This window comes from Nomascus leucogenys, chromosome 15 (assembly GCF_006542625.1).
Source record: "Nomascus leucogenys isolate Asia chromosome 15, Asia_NLE_v1, whole genome shotgun sequence".
Taxonomy (NCBI): Eukaryota; Metazoa; Chordata; class Mammalia; order Primates; family Hylobatidae; genus Nomascus; species Nomascus leucogenys.
Window position 1 is genome coordinate 10,138,629 of NC_044395.1, and position 16,553 is coordinate 10,155,181.

Consider the following 16,553-nt stretch of genomic DNA (forward strand, 5'->3'; position numbering starts at 1 on the left):
AAAGTTCTAGTGTCCTGCAGGAACAACTGAGGAATCTGCCCCTCCAATCACCTTCAGGTGTTAGCACCTAGCTCTCCAGAACCTGGGAGTAGGGCGAGGCTGTGCTGAAGGTGACAAGGTAGGAACTATTATTACTATTTCCATTTTACAGAGAAGGAAACTGACTTGCCCAAGGTCTCCACAGAAGCTTATTTCATCCATCTCTGAGCTGAATATGGACACATCCTGTGGGAATCTCCCAGCTTGTCCCAGACGCTCTGAGTCCTTCCTGTCTCCCACCCTATCCCACCTCCTGGTCCATCTGCCCTGGGGAAATGGACCAGGGCGTTACAATCCACCCCTGCTCCACTTCACTCAGCCTCCCCAACCTGCAGCCCCACTGCCTTCTGTCCTCAGCTTCTTGCTGTGTCCTGAGACTCCTAGGGTTTTCATTCCTCTCTAGCAGGTGGCAAAGGGATAAGGATTGGGATCCAGGGATAAGATTTAAATAGAGGATTAAGGCTCTGATTGGAGTTATGGTTAGTGTAAGGATATACCCACAGAATTTGGGGTAGGAATTGGGACCAGAGAACAGAATTTAGGATTTCAGAATTAGAGGTGCTAAGTGTAGTGACATTCTGTTCTCTGGCCCCAATTCCTATCCTTCCAGCTCTGCTGCTCTATGACTTTCACTCTGCCTATTCTTTAGCCTCTGCAAACTCCCCAGTTTGTAGAGACCATGGTGTTTCCTTGCTCCAATTCTGTCTTTGTCAGTCTTGGTCTGAGTTTGAGAGGAAAGAGGAGGAGTGAAGGAGCCTTCTACTTGACAGGCTGTTAGGCTGTGGCTGGCACGGAAGCCAGGATGGGAAGGGGGAGGAAGGGAGGGCGTCAGCTGGGTTAGGGGCCCTGCAGAGAAGCCGGCCAGGAACAACTGGGAACAAAGGCTGGATACTCTTCCGCTGAGCCCCAGAGCCTGGTCTTGGCCTTCCGGGAACAGCTCCAGGAAATGGCTGAGATTCCAGATTTGGAAGGAAGAGACCGGTAAACACGAGCTGGGATCTGAGAGGGGAGTGTGGCCTCTGTCTAGGTTGTGAGGGAAAGGGGGCAGTGGGCAAGAGCTGACATTGTAGGCTCAAAACCTGCAAGGCCTGCCTGCTACAGATATGGACACAGGGTCTCGGGACTGGAAAGACTCTTAAAAGGTCTTTTACTCCAACCACCTTTCCAGGGCCTGAAAAATACTCCTGCCGAGGATCCTCGAATAGTTTCAGTGATGGGATGGGCCTAAAAATAAATACACAATGTTGGCTCAGCTTTGTGGATCACTCATAATGAGTCAGGCACTGGATGCCAGTGGTTTTATGCTTTACGTGTTTCATCATTACTTATCCCTCAAGGTAGGAACTACTATTATTATTTCCATTTTACAGAGAAGGAAACTGACTTGCCCAAGGTCTCCACAGAAGCTTATTTCATCCATCTCTGAGCTGAATATGGACACACCCTGTGGTAACCTCCCAGCTTGTCCCAGACTCTCTGAGTCCTTCCTGTCTCCCACCCTACCCCACCTCCTGGTCCATCTGCCCTGGGGAAATGGACCAGGGCATTACAATCCACCCCTGCTCCACTTCACTCAGCCTCCCCAACCTGCAGCCCCACTGCCCTCTGTCCTCAGCTTCTTGCTGTGTCCTGAGACTCCTGGGGTTTTCATTCTTCTCTAGCAGGTGGCAAAGGGATAAGGATTGGGATCCAGGGATAAGATTTAAATAGAGGATTAAGGCTCTGATTGGAGTTATGGTTAGTGTAGGGATACCGTGTAAGAAATCCCCGACTAGATCATGAGATAAAGCTTAGCGCTGAAGTTAGGGTCGGGGGTTATAGCTAAAGGGTCGAGGTCAGAGAGTTTCTCGCCTCTGGTCTCCTCCCAGTTCTCCAAGTCACTGAGGGCCAGGCAGGAAGCATCGGTTTCCTCAAAGCCGCTTCCCTCCTGGGGCAGAGTCTCAGTCACAAACAACCACCACCAGCCCACCCCGCCCCTCCTTCCCTCTTCCCTGTGAGCTCAGAGCAGCAGGACAAAGTGCTCGGGACAAGGACAGAGGGCTGAGAGTAGCCATGGGCTCTGGAGGAGAGAGCCTCCGGGGGGGCAGGTGTTCCCTGTCTCTGCTGCTCCTGCTCATCATGGGTGAGTTGCTCTCCCTCTCCCGGCCCATGCTCCCTCCATCCAAGGCCTGCTCAGGGCAGAGGAGGCCTGCTGACTGCTTGCTTCCCTTTTGCAGTGGGGGGACCAGAGATGAGGAGGAGGAGGAGGAGGATGATGATGATGATGATGATGATGATTAGTGTGTAAGTGTATGTGTGTTTGTGCATGTGTGCACACAACAGAGAGAGAAGAGAAAGAGAGAGAAAGAAAGAAAGAAAGAGAAAGAAAAAGAGAGAGAGAGAAAGAGAGAGAGAGAGCGAGAGAGAGCGCGAACATGCTGTGCGAGCCCTGGCCTGGATGCCGTGCATGCTGGCCCTCTCTCCTCCTAGCTAGCTTGTTCTTTGGGAGGCAAACTTTAGTAGTTCAGATTACAGGTTTTATGGCAAACTTGCCCACAAGAGAAGACAGATAAGGGGTGGGCCAGGAATTTGGGGTGTTGCTGGTGATCAGACTGGGCTCTGCTCCCTTTCCCTCCCAGGAGGCATGGCTCAGGACTCTCCGCCCCAGATCCTAGTCCACCCACAGGACCAGCTGTTCCAGGGCCCTGGCCCTGCCAGGATGAGCTGCCGAGCCTCAGGCCAGCCACCTCCCACCATCCGCTGGCTGCTGAACGGGCAGCCCCTGAGCATGGTGCCCCCAGACCCACACCACCTCCTGCCTGATGGGACCCTTCTGCTGCTGCAGCCCCCTGCCCGGGGACATGCCCACGATGGCCAGGCCCTGTCCACAGACCTGGGTATCTACACGTGTGAGGCCAGCAACCGGCTTGGCACAGCAGTCAGCAGAGGCGCTCGGCTGTCTGTGGCTGGTGAGGCCTGGGAGGGGAGCTTCAGGGTGGGGCAAACCTGGGTGGCGACATCTGAGTTGAATGTTCAGGGGAACATCTGAGAGGTCAGTGGGATACCTGTGAGCAGAGGCCTGGGCTAGAAGGCTTGGGAGGGCAAGCTGGGCTGGGGCTGGCCCGAAGTGGGAGGCCAGGAAGGTGGGCAAAGCAAAAGGGGGCAAGAGTGATAAGGGAGGGAGAAGAGGCCTGCGCCCTGCTCCGTGTCACCTTCCATCCTCCCCACAGTCCTCCGGGAGGATTTCCAGATCCAGCCTCGGGACATGGTGGCTGTGGTGGGTGAGCAGGTAACTCTGGAATGTGGGCCACCCTGGGGCCACCCAGAGCCCACAGTCTCATGGTGGAAAGATGGGAAACCCCTGGCCCTTCAGCCTGGAAGGCACACGGTAAGTGTGGCCCCCTCCCCCACACTTCATCCTGGCCTGGGCAGACCTGGGTACACTCTGAGGGACTGACCTGCTGTCCAGCCCCGCATCCTCTGGTAGAATTTGAGGAGGGGAGAGCAGGCGGGCCTCAAACGTCCCCCCAGCTCAGAGCCCCTCCCCACATAGGAGACTTCACAGTGAACCTGGCCCTGACAGGTGTCCGGGGGGTCCCTGCTGATGGCAAGAGCAGAGAAGAGTGACGCAGGGACCTACATGTGTGTGGCCACCAACAGCGCAGGACACAGGGAGAGCCGTGCAGCCCGGGTTTCCATCCAGGGTAAGGGCGGGGGTGGGCTAAAATCAGAGCCAGGCTGCAGGCTCCAGTTAGGGTGGTGTGTGCTGGTTTGGGCTGGGGTTAGGATATGTGGGGTCAGGGTCAAAGTGCTGGGGGTCTCATGTAGCGGGAGGCTCCCCCCTGCTCGAGTAGAAATCGGAATGCTCAAGACCTGGAGACTCTGGGAGTTTGGGTTCCCTGGGGTTCCTCCCTGGCTGAGGGATGTTCCACGCCTCAGTTCTGTCACTCCGGCCTGTAAGCCCCAGCCCAGCCCTACCCTCCCCACAGAGCCCCAGGACTACACGGAGCCTGTGGAGCTTCTGGCTGTGCGAATTCAGCTGGAAAATGTGACACTGCTGAACCCGGATCCCGCAAAGGGCCCCAAGCCTGGACCGGCGGTGTGGCTCAGCTGGAAGGTGAAGGCCAGGTGCTAAGGGTGAAAGCCAATCCAGAGCTCGAGAGAGGGCGTTCCTGAGCTCTCTGACCCCTCACCCTTCCTCGAAACTCCTTCCCAGGTGAGCGGCCCTGCTGCACCTGCCCAATCTTACACAGCCTTGTTCAGGACCCAGACTGCCCCAGGAGGCCAGGGAGCTCCGTGGGCAGAGGAACTGCTGGCCGGCTGGCAGAGTGCAGAGCTTGGAGGCCTCCACTGGGGCCAAGACTACGAGTTCAAAGTGAGACCATCCTCTGGCCGGGCTAGAGGCCCTGACAGCAACGTGCTGCTCCTGAGGCTGCCGGAAAAAGGTCGGGGCCTGATCCCTTCAGAACCCAACAATATCCCCTCTGGCTCCTTCTTATTTGGGGGCGCCTGGACTGTTCTGCTTCAGTCTTGGGGGGAGATTATGGGTCCTACCCTGGGACTCCCTTCTGCCCTGGCCAGGACAGCAGAGCTTCAAGAGGCTTCTTGTCTCCTTGGTGGGGTTCTGACTCTGTGTCCCCCATCCCAGCTCCTTTCCCTAGAGTCCTTTCCCTCAGGGCCCCTCATAGCCTCTCTTCCACCCCTCCAGTGCCCAGTGCCCCACCCCAGGAGGTGACCCTAAAACCTGGCAATGGCAGTGTCCTTGTGAGCTGGGTCCCACCACCTGCTGAAAACCACAATGGCATCATCCGTGGCTACCAGGTACCCCCACAAGCTGACATAGCCCTTCCTAGTGCTGCCAGGGCATTTCTTTTCTCTGGAGTTCTGCATACCCCTGCTCTGGGCACTGAGAAAGGTACCTGGGCAGAGAAGCAAAGGAAACCTGCTTTTGCTGAGCAAGGACCCACTGTCTGCCAGACCCTGCCAAGAACTTGACCTCCATGATCCCGTCTCACCTCACAGTCCACCCTGGGGTATTATCCCCAGTTTACAGACATGGAAAGTGGGGCTAAGGCCACAGGAATAAGAAACAGAGTAGATCAAACCAGGCTGTGAGTAAGGGTGTGGTGCTCAAAGTTTGACTTCTAGAGCAGCAACATCAGCCTCACCCAGGACCTTGTTAGGAATACAAACCCTCAGATCCTTTCCCAGGCCTAATAAATCAGAAACTCAGAGATGGGCCTGGCAAACTGTGCTTTAGCAGGCCCCCCAGGTGACTTGGAAGCATGCTGTTGTTTGAGAACTGCTATGTTACATGTATTTTAGCAGATTGCTCTTGCCCTTCTACTGTTGATCTAGAGAGAGGTATCTCTCACTTGGTAGGGACAATAGGAGGGGAACAGGAAATTGGGTGCATTCCCCAACTGGATGGTAGGGCAGAATAACCACATCCCCGGAGTCTGATCTGCAGATAAAGGGCTTAGCTTCTGGGATGGTGCCTGGGGCAGCTGTTCACTTCTGCTTGTGCCTCAGGTCTGGAGCCTGGGCAACACGTCACTGCCACCAGCCAACTGGACTGTAGTTGGTGAGCAGACCCAGCTGGAAATCGCCACCCATATGCCAGGCTCCTACTGCGTGCAAGTGGCTGCAGTCACTGGTGCTGGAGCTGGGGAGCCCAGTAGCCCTGTCTGCTTCCTTTTAGGTGAGGGCAGTGCCCACAGGCCCACCCTACCCTTCAGCCTGCATCCCGCCTTCCTCTCTCCCTGCTCCCACCTCACACTTCCAGCTCTTCCCCCTTGCCTGCCAGGCCCTCAATGCCTCCACTCCCCCTCCCCCTGAGCTCTGCATCCCATACAGAGCAGGCCATGGAGCAAGCCGCCCGAGAACCCAGTGAGCATGGTCCCTGGACCCTGGAGCAGCTGAGGGCCACCTTGAAGCGACCTGAGGTCATTGCCACCTGTGGTGTTGTGCTCTGGCTGCTGCTTCTGGGCACCGCTATGTGTATCCAGCACCGGCGCCGAGCTGGGGTGCACCTGGGCCCAGGTGAGAGTCTGAGGAGGACCCACATGTATACAGGCCTCCTCAGCATCCAGCCAGAATGGTGCAGGGGCTTTGGGTCTCTGGCCAGGTGATCCAGCCTCTGGATTTAGCCTTCCTCCTGCCTTCTCCCAGGTCTGTACAGATATACCAGTGAGGATGCCATCCTAAAACACAGGTGAGAGGTGAAAGGGGAGGTCTGAAGTAAGGGAGGGTGGCAAGGGACAGTGGAGCTGCAACAGAGAAGAATGGAGTACTAGTCTCCCTGCCAGGAAGTTTGGGACTCTCGTACATGAATCTCTCCTGTAACTCCAACTGATAGTTCATTTCTCTGTCATTAATATTCCTATCACACCACTTGACAGACTAGTGAACTGAAACTCATAAAACCTTCTAAACCCCCAATCCAGGACTCTTGTCACCCCACCTCTCCTGCTGCCTCACCCTGCTAGGTGGAGAATAATCAGCATGAGATGACCAGCTCAAATGTCTCATCTTCTGTGTGCACCCATGGTCTACCAAGTAGTGCCTCTGCACTCAGTAATTCTCTCACTGAGCCACTGTGCCTGCATCATAATCCACCCGCAGCCCCAGCAGAGGGTGTTCAGTGCCTACATCATAGATTCTTCCTCACTGTTCTCAAAAACAGGATCTGCCCATAGGCCCTTCTGCTTCCGGTATATTTGGCTGCCAGAATAAGTCTGCAGTTTGGGGACATCATGCTGATAGAGAACACATCCTTCTTGCTCCCGTTGTCTGAGTTTTGTACTAAGTAACCGCCTCATCTCTCTGTCTGCCTTCTTGGCTCTTTATTTCACTAGATCTCCTCTGGGAGGCTTCCCACTCCAGGTCTGCATCTCTCCACAGAAGTTATTGAGCACCTACTATGTGCCAGCATATCCAGGCCTACAGCTGCCATTTCACTGTCAGGTCCTCAGCCCAGAGCAGGGGTCCAAGCCGGCTGGTGTTGTATTCTGAGTTTTCTGAGCTCACTGGCTTCTTTCTTCCAGCTATCTCCTGGCTTTGTCTGCTCTGCCCTAAGCTTTCTGTGGCTTCCCTGGGATCTTCTGCTCTGTCCTTGAGGGAGATTCCATTCTGATCTTTGGTTCATTCATTCCTTTGGAATAGCCTCCACCTGCCAGGATCTCTCAGTATAGGCAGAGACAGGCATGAGCGGATATGAGTGCAATCGTGTACTGGCCACGCAGAAGCGGGTATAAGACACATGGAGGGTGTCAATGTGGAAAAACATAGGAGAAAGAAGATTCCACATTACCCTGACAGTAAGAAGGGAGTGGAGAGAAGAGCAATGAAGCAGCAAGTAATAGCCTGCTGTCCACAGGGAAAGACAAACCATTTGTTCTGGCTCGGGTATAGGGCATGAGATGGGTCAGAGCAAAGGATATAGTTAGGGAGCTGGAAGCCAGACCAAGGAGGGTCCTGTTAGCCATGCTAGGTACCTGGGCTTTGTCGTGGTAAATGAGGGGCCATTGAAGGTCTTATGCAGAGAAGCTCCTTGCTCAGATCCCTGTTCTTGAAGGATCACTCAGGCAGCCAGAGGCCAATGTCCATAGAGGAAGCTCCTGCTCTGCCAGCTGAGTGATCTCACATTTCCTCATATAAACTCAGACCATCAGTCTTGAGTGTGGAAGGCCTTATTGTTACCATTTTACAGATGAGAAAACTGGGGCTTAGAGAGGATGTACTTACCCAAGTACAACAGATATACTTACCCAAGCTAAGCTGTGACAGATAGAGATTGTCAAACCAAATTTGTCTTCAGGTCTTCTTTTTACCTCAGCATACATAGCTGTCTGTCATTACTACCTCCCAGCTCTGGGTGACTCAGATTTCCCCTCATCCAGGAATAGAAAGGGGTGCTGAGTTTGGGGGACCGGGTCAGAGATCTCAAGGAGTCTGTGAAAAGCTGAAAAGCAGTAGTAAGGATAAAGCCGATACCACCATCTCCTTGCCCTCTTCTGCTGCCTCTGAACAGGAGGTCTTGGCCAATAAGGTTCTCACTTCTCCCTGTTTCTCCCGGCCTCACCCCCTCCCTCCACCGCCCCAGGATGGATCACAGTGACTCCCAGTGGTTGGCAGACACTTGGCGTTCCACCTCTGGCTCTCGGGACCTGAGCAGCAGCAGCAGCCTCAGCAGTCGGCTGGGGGCAGACGCCCGGGACCCACTAGACTGTCGTCGCTCCTGTGAGCGTGCTCAGTGGGGGCAAGGGCCTAGCTGGGGGCAGTGATCTCAGGGATGGAAAGCGGGACATGCTCACCATAATTCCTCCTGTCATTTATATCACAGTGCTCTCCTGGGACTCCCGAAGCCCCGGCGTGCCCCTGCTTCCAGACACCAGCACTTTTTATGGCTCCCTCATCGCTGAGCTGCCCTCCAGTACCCCAGCCAGGCCAAGTCCCCAGGTCCCAGCTGTCAGGCGCCTCCCACCCCAGCTGGCCCAGCTCTCCAGCCCCTGTTCCAGCTCAGACAGCCTCTGCAGCCGCAGGGGACTCTCTTCTCCCCGCTTGTCTCTGGCCCCTGCAGAGGCTTGGAAGGCCAAAAAGAAGCAGGGTAAGGAGGGGGAGAATACACATAGACTGAGCTGGTGGTAGGCGGGCCCAGGAATGGGAATGTGATGGGAACAAGGCCTCAAAGCCTGGAGCGGGGTGCAACCTCCACACCCTCCTTCCATTCTCCTCTCCAGGTAGATAAAAGACCTCTTTCTCCTACCACCAGAGCACTCAGCTAGGGGTGCAATAGCCTCAGCTTTTTGCACTGTGCTCTTGTTTCAGTTTGGCTACACCAGTAGTGAGCCCTAATGCTGCATTCAATTCAACTCAGCAAACATTTAATAAGCACCACTGCATGCCAGACATGGGGAACACAAGAGACGTCAGACACTCTTGACTTCTAAGGGCTCAGGGCCTGTCTAACGAAAGTGTTGACTAGCATATAAGTAATGCTAGAACCTGGAGGAATGTGACCAGTGCTGGCACAAAGCCTCAGGCTCCCATGAGCTCATCTCCTGGTGTACTATGTACAGGTGTGCTTGGGCACCAACTCCCAACTCACTTCTCAGAGAGGAATGGCTATTTCCTTTCTGGACAGGTTTATCTCCTGACTCCCAGCTGCCTTCTTTGACTTTCCAGAGAAAAATAAGTATAGCCTCCATTTTTGATCAATTACTATATGCTAGGTGCTTTACTTATATTTATTATTTCATTTAATCCTCACAATAGATTGGCTAGCTACTATTTCTCTAATTGTACAGACAGGAAGAGGGTCAGAATGATTGAGTTACTGGTTCAAAATTCTGCAAGTAATTAGCTGCAGGACTCAAATCTGAAGGCAGGATAGTCTGCCTCTGAAGGTGATTCTGAGTCTCTCTGGAGCTTCCTCAGGAAATCCTATTCTCTCTTTGAGTCTTTTTTCCTATTTCTGGCCTGCAGAACACTGGCCTGCACTCTACCTGCTGTCTTCTTGAGTCTTCTGTACTAATTAGTAAGACCTAACAAATGTTCTACAGCCAAGTCTTTTTTTTAAGTGGATTTAATCCAACTTTTAATAAGACAAAGATGGATTAAGATAATTAACAGCTTGTTCAATATCCAGAATTTTATGACTCTAAATATCAGCGAAGCTGGCATTCTTACGAGCTTTGCCTCAGAGCTATTGCGTTATAAATCCTTGGTGGTAATGAAACACCAGCTAAAAAGAGGTTGAATAGTCTCATTTAAAAAACAGCCTTCCCGGGGAGAGCTACACCAACTTTAATGGAATGGATAGCCCCTCTTAGAACAGTAATGCTACTGGGAAGAGGTGAGTGGTTTTCTACAGCCAGTTCTTAAGAAGGGTTCCAATTCTGAGATGAGGCTTCCTAGCCTGTGGTTTAGGTCCTTACTTCACTCCCTGTTTCTCCTTGCTCCAGCCCCATCTCACCACTGCCCCCAGGATAGGTCAACTGCAGCGACTCCTTGGCTGATAGACACTAGATATTCTACCTCTGTCTCCCAGGACCTGAGCAGCAGCAAGATCATGCTATGGTCTTCTCCAGAGCCATGGAGTTGATTCTACTGCTGTTTCTTCCTCTTCTAAAAGTGGCAGGCTCTCCCAGTGCCCCCCACTCCCCTTGACCTGCTTGCTCCTTTTTCTTATTATTTGGCCTTAGTTGGGGTTTCTTCTCCAGGGCTGATATCCTCACAATTACAGTCTCCTGTCTCTCATCCATCATAGCAGGTTCTTAGTTCTGCTCACTTTGCCAGATATATGCACTGAATATCCTCATTCATTCATCATTTTATTCAAACAAATATTTATTGCAATTTGACCAATGAGTTTCAACCTTTCACCTTGGTAACATTTTTCTTGTACAGTTTATTCGATTAGAATTGAAACTAAAGTCCAAGTAACTCCCAGCAACGTAGGAGGAGGGCTTTTGTTAACAGGGTCCCTTAGAGGAAGTGAAACAGGCTGGGATAAAAGTGGCCTTTTCCAGGCCTGGCTGTTTTCTTTCCCTTTCCACTCAAACCAGCCAACCAACTTGTGCTCACATTTCTGAGCTTAGTCAAGAAGCCAGGCACCAGACAAGACAAAGCTGATGATAGTAGAGTTGGTGCACCAACCCTGAAGTTGGCTCCCAGGACTACCTGGGTCATATGAAAGCTATAGAAAATCAATAAAAACCAAACAGCCAAAGTACCAAAGGAAACTTTGATGGAGGGAGTCTAGTCATTGATGAGTTTTCATCCCAAAGGATCAGAAGGTCTGGCCACTAGTACATAAATGGGGTCTTGGTCAGTGCCAAAGCCTGGCTCACTTCCCTGCTCTGAAGCTGCCCATAGTGGCCCCCAGATCTCTGATACGTGACTGACTAGAAAGCTCTACCCTGAGGGTCCTGCCTGGTCCCTGGTCCACCAAGAAGGGAAACCCTTTCCTATCTGGGCTTCTGATCGTGGGACACTGATCTAAAGGCTGTTTCTTTTCTCCTTTATCTGATGTTCTTCAGGTGCCTGGCAGTCCTGGAAAAATCTCTTTCCTCTATTACCCTATTCCTCTCTGGCTTAAACTTAGATCCCTTTTGCATTCTGGCCTGACCAAGAAGCATGCTCACAGGTCACTGCACATAGTTGGGGCTGTCTCTTTAGTTTCCAGCTTCTCTGTTGTGAAAGTTCACTCAGAGCCCTGTCTCTCCACTGCCCATGTGGGCCAGATGACAGCTTCCATCTTGTAGGTGACTCTTCTCACTGTGTGTTTATATCCACATTTCTGATATACATTCATTCTTTCATTCAACAAAAAGTATTGAGTAGCTATGGGCAGGGCATTGCCTCCCTGGGATAGACCAATACGTTTTCCCACTCTGAAGTTCCTCTTCCTATTAGCTGACTGTCTCGTGTCACAGCCGACATTGTGTGTCGATCCCTGTTTTTGTCTTACCCACTCAGCTCAACCTGACAGTCTACCCCATCTTTCAAGCGAGAGACAGTCGAGTTTCCCAGAGCAGGGCTATCCGGAGCCATGTGAGATGTTTGCAATGTGAGAAATGGAAATTAATAGATTCTGTCCAAGAAAAGAAGGAGTATTTTTCTTACTGAGCCAAAATTCATGAGAGTAGCAATGTGAGGGTATAGAGATCAGGAAGATTAGAGCGAATACAGTCAAGGAAAAGAAAGTTGTTTTTTAAAGCATCTGTCAAGGCCAAGAACTTGTGCAATCTGTTTTTACTTAATTGTCAAGACCATCAGTCGAAGTGGTTGTTTACACATGAAACCGAGACTCAGAAAGGTACATGGACTGCCCTGAGGTCACACAGCTAAGCTGGGCAGGTCTTTTGACTCTAAGCCTAGTGCTCCTTCTACCCTATCACAGCTGCTGGATGAAGATGGGGGTGTGGAGGGGATTCGGGGGGATTCCCCCTCTTTTCTCTGAGTTCAGGGTCGTGCAGGCTGAATTGAATAAGGCTGAAGATAGAGCCAGCAGCTGGGGTCTGGAAAGTCCATCCCGGGCCCCACAACCACCAACCCTTTCTTTGCAGAGCTGCAGCATGCCAACAGTTCCCCACTGCTCCGGGGCAGCCACCCCTTGGAGCTCCGGGCCTGTGAGCTGGGAAATAGAGGTTCTAAGAACCTTTCCCAAAGCCCAGGTGAGAGGGGGTCCCTGAAAGGGAAGTGAAGGGGTGAGATAGGGTATACGGGTGCAGGGGCTCACCAGCCCAGGCCCCTCCCATGGGCTCATCCTCCTGTCCCTGAGGAGGCTGATGAGGGTTTGCTGGAGTAGCAGACAGGTAGCTAAGGGGGCTGGTGGACAGGCCGGCAGGCTGAGCTCCAGAGCAGATGGGATGCCACTGTTCTCACACCCAGGCTTCTGTTCCCCAGGAGCTGTGCCCCAAGCTCTGGTTGCCTGGCGGGCCCTGGGACCGAAACTCCTCAGCTCCTCAAAAGAGCTGGTTACTCGTCCTCTCCCTCCAGCACCCCTCTTTCCTCATGAAACTCCCCCGACTCAGAGTCAACAGACCCAGTAAGAGGGCATGGGGTCGGGAAGCAGGGCTGGGAGAGCGGGGGTGTGGGGAGTGTGTGCCAGGATTGGACAGGCTGGGGAAGGGGGAAAGGACTTGAAGAGCTGTGCTGACCACCGTGCCATCACTCTCTCACCCCAATCAGGCCTCCCGTGGCACCACAGGCTCCCTCCTCCATCCTGCTGCCAGCAGCCCCCATCCCCATCCTTAGTCCCTGCAGTCCCTCTAGCCCCCAGGCCTCTTCCCTCTCTGGCCCCAGCCCAGCTTCCAGTCGCCTGTCCAGCTCTTCGCTGTCATCCCTGGGGGAGGATCAAGACAGTGTGCTGACCCCTGAGGAGGTAGCCCTGTGCTTGGAACTCAGTGAGGGTGAGGAGACTCCCAGGTGAGTAGCTTGAGAGATAACCAAAGAACTACAGAAAAGCTGTAGTTCTCCACCCATTCCGCCCTTCCTCAACTGGGGCTTTTCTGCTACTACAACCTCCACCCCATCGAAACCATTGCCGTCTCACCTTTTGCCTCTCCCTAGGAACAGCATCTCTCCCATGCCAAGGGCTCCTTCACCCCCCACCACCTATGGGTACATCAGCGTCCCAACAGCCTCAGAGTTCACGGACATGGGCAGGACCGGAGGAGGGGTGGGGCCCGAGGGGGGAGTCTTGCTGTGCCCACCTCGGCCCTGCCTCACCCCCACCCCCAGCGAGGGCTCCTTAGCCAATGGTTGGGGCTCAGCCTCTGAGGACAACGCCGCCAGCGCCAGAGCCAGCCTTGTCAGCTCCTCCGATGGCTCCTTCCTCGCTGATGCTCACTTTGCCCGGGCCCTGGCAGTGGCTGTGGATAGCTTTGGTTTTGGTCTAGAGCCCAGGGAGGCAGACTGCGTCTTCACAGGTATGTGAGGTCTCCCCATCTTACTCCTCACTCATGCCCCTTGCCTTTCTAACAACCATTATCATGTCATCATTGTTAAAACAACTAGTTTTATTGAATGATTATTGTATCTCAGGCACTATGATAAGTGCTTTGCATACATTTAATATTGAAAGTCTATGTGGAATATTCTTTATCTCTCTTATCCTAATGAGGAAACTGTAAGTCAGATAGTTTTATTAGCTTGCCCAAGGTCACCCACAGAACAAGGACAAATTGTCCAATTCGTTTTTGTTTGTTTTTGTTTTGTTTGTTTGCCCAGGCAGTGGCATGATCTCAGCTCACAGCAACCTCTGCCTCCCAGGTTCAAGAGATTCTCCTGCCTCAGCCTCCCAAGTAGCTGGGATTATAGGCACCTACCACCACGCCCAGCTAATTTTTTTGTATTTTTAGTAGAGACAGGGTTTCACTGTGTTGGCCAGGCTGGTTTTGTACTCCTGACCTCAAGTGATCTGCCTGCCTCAGCCTCCCAAAGTGTTGGGATTATAGGCATGAGCCACTGAGCCTGGCCCAAATTGTCCAATTCTAAAGGCAGCCAACTGTAGGTCCGTTTCCCTGCCTCTAGGACTCCCCTCTTACCCTGACTTGAGTCTCCAGGAAAGGTTGCTCCATCCTCTTCCAATACCATCGTCCTGCTCTGTCCATGGCTGGAGCTGAGGAGCCACTGGGCTCACCTCTGACATTCCCAGCAGAGTGGGACCTTTATCTGTATGTCAGCAGAAGGTAGTACAGGGTCCTGGCTCCTTGGGTGTCCTTTCCCCACATGTACCATCAGATCCCCCATCCCCATTTTACTAACCCTAACTCTACCCTTTGCCCCCACAAAAAAAAACAAAAACAAACAAACAAAAAAAACCAGGCTTGTGGTAAATGGGAGGGCAAGGATTATCCAGGACAGAAGTGCCATGATGGCAGAAGAAGAATGCCCAGGGAATGGGGATGTGAAGGGAGAGTGCAGATAGAAGGCCAGAGCTGGGCTGGGAGGAAACAGTTCAATCACTTCTCCCTAAAGAAACAAATGGATCAGGCCCTTGGGGATGTGGCCTCTGGGACTGAAGGGCTGAGTTGGGGCTAGGTTATGTTTAGGGCTGGGTACATGCCCTGAGCTGGTCCTAAGCTTTCTGTACTAAACTGGCCCCTAGGGGCTGAAGGTCAACCCCCCACAGACACCTCTACCCTCCCTGACAGATGCCTCATCACCTCCCTCCCCACGGGATGAGATCTTCCTGACCCCCAACCTCTCCCTGCCCCTGTGGGAGTGGAGGCCGGACTGGTTGGAAGACATGGAGGTCAACCACACCCAGCGGCTGGGAATGGGGATGCCTCCCTGGCCCCCTGACTCTCGAATCTCTTCCCAGAGAAGTCAGCTCCACTGTCCTATGCCCAAGGCTGGTGGTGAGTGTCTGTCTTCCTGGCTAATGTGTTCTTCTTGACCAGAGGGCCTCTGGGAAGAAGCCAGGAGGAAGCCTGGCATTGGGGAAGGGAGATAAGGAGCAAGGGAGATAACTCCACTGTCCTTCAGCTTCTCCTGTAGATTACTCCTGAACTGTGTCCCTGAGACTTCCTAGACGGGAATCAGAACCACTTCTGTCCACCCACAAGACCTGGGCTGTGGTGTGTGGGTCTTGGCCTGTGTTTCTCTGCAGCTGGGGTCCACCTTCCCAAGCCTCCAGAGAGTTCTCCCTCCAGGATTGTGAAAACAAATGAAAACAAAATTAGAGCAAAGCTGACCTGGAGCCCTCAGGGAGCAAAACATCATCTCCACCTGACTCCTAGCCACTGCTTTCTCCTCTGTGCCATCCACGCCCACCACCAGGTCGTTTTGGCCTAAGGAGCAGCCCTGTCTCCTCCTCTCACCACCCATTTGGATCACAGGAAGTGGAGGAGCCAGAGGTGCCTTTGTGAAGGACAACAGTGGCTGCTGGGAGAGGGCTGTGGAGGAAGGAGCTTCTCGGAGGCCCCTCTCAGCCTTACCTGGGCCCCTCCTCTAGAGAAGAGCTCAACTCTCTCCCAACCTCACCATGGAAAGAAAATAATTATGAATGCCACTGAGGCACTGAGGCCCTACCTCATGCCAAACAAAGGGTTCAAGGCTGGGTCTAGGGAGGATGCTGAAGGAAGGGAGGTATGAGACCATAGGTCAAAAGCCCCATCCTCGTACTGTTGTCACTATGAGCTTAAGAAATTTGATACCATAAAATGGTAAAGACTTGAGTTCTGTGAGATCATTCCCCGGAGCACCATTTTTAGGAGAGCACCTGGAGAGATGGCAAGAATTTCCTGAGTTAGGCAGGGATCAGGCATTCATTGACACTCAAGGAGTGTCACACATTTCTGTTCGCAATTAAAGGGAGAATGAGGTTCATCCGCCAAATTTTAAGCAGAATATAGGAAGGGCAGCGGTGGGGAGTTTCAGGGTCTGCTGCTCCTAGCAGCTTATATTAAATCCACCTCCCCAAGACAAGCCTTAGGGATATTTATGGCTGAGGGAAGTAGGATGGTCTAAGGCATGGGGAAGGGTGATTGGCTGTGGGGAAAATGAAGTAATAGGTTCATTCTGCCCAAGTGTAGCTGGGGTTCATGGCATTTCATAAGGACATATGTGTAGAAAATTGTTTTGCTGGCTGGGCACGGTGGCTCACGCCTGTAATCCCAGCACTTTGGGAGGCAGAGGTAGGCAGATCATGAGGTCAGGAGATCGAGACCATCTTGTCTAACACAGTGAAACCCTGTCTCTACTAAAATGAAAAAAAAAAAATACAAAAAATTAGCCAGGCATGGTGGCAGGTGCCTGTAGTCCCAGCTACTCAGGAAGCTGAGGCAGGAGAATGGTGTGAACCCAGGAGGTGGAGCTTGCAGTAAGCGGAGATTGCCCACTGCACTCCAGCCTGGGTGACAGAGAGAGAATCGGTCTCAAAAAAAAAAAAAAAAAAAAAAGAGAAGAAAATGGTTGTGTTATGATCTGAGGGTGGAGTTTTTGGCCCCCCGCTGTCAAAAGGCCACCCCTCGAGCACTTGCAGAGGCCCAGTAGAAAAGTCGGTGGTCTCGATTGGTTTGAGC

The 16,553-nt window shown here is 52.7% G+C and overlaps 1 protein-coding gene across 5 annotated transcripts; it reads left to right on the top strand.

The window, feature by feature from the left end:
• Positions 1–1,397: 1,397 nt before the first annotated feature.
• On the top strand, positions 1,398–15,707 carry ROBO4 (roundabout guidance receptor 4). 5 transcript variants are annotated; one of them, XM_030829189.1, is made up of 18 exons: positions 1,398–1,488; positions 2,658–2,987; positions 3,249–3,406; positions 3,602–3,722; positions 4,008–4,135; positions 4,235–4,463; positions 4,727–4,839; positions 5,551–5,719; positions 5,875–6,060; positions 6,190–6,232; positions 8,123–8,259; positions 8,363–8,626; positions 12,090–12,197; positions 12,430–12,571; positions 12,715–12,951; positions 13,096–13,454; positions 14,682–14,888; positions 15,016–15,707. In XM_030829189.1, exons 1-18 carry the CDS (start codon positions 1,473–1,475, stop codon positions 15,036–15,038), a joined length of 2,970 nt encoding a protein of 989 aa, XP_030685049.1. In that variant the 5' UTR covers positions 1,398–1,472; the 3' UTR covers positions 15,039–15,707. The 5 variants fall into 5 exon arrangements, 4 of the variants coding, with proteins under 4 accessions (XP_030685049.1, XP_030685048.1, XP_030685047.1 ...); XR_004033617.1 differs by lacking the exon at positions 15,016–15,707 and adding an exon at positions 14,059–14,216 and having other exon boundaries at positions 1,403–2,161; positions 14,682–14,765; XM_030829188.1 differs by having other exon boundaries at positions 1,403–2,161; positions 4,008–4,146; positions 4,282–4,463.
• Positions 15,708–16,553: the final 846 nt, after the last annotated feature.

Coding starts and splice junctions, on each gene's coding strand:
- ROBO4 (XM_030829187.1), top strand. CDS start 2,092: ATGGGCTCTGGAGGAGAGAGCCTCCGGGGGGGCAGGTGTTCCCTGTCT. Junction 2,988..3,248: donor CGCTCGGCTGTCTGTGGCTG/GTGAGGCCTGGG, acceptor TCCTCCCCACAG/TCCTCCGGGAGGATTTCCAG. Junction 8,260..8,362: donor ACTAGACTGTCGTCGCTCCT/GTGAGCGTGCTC, acceptor TTTATATCACAG/TGCTCTCCTGGGACTCCCGA.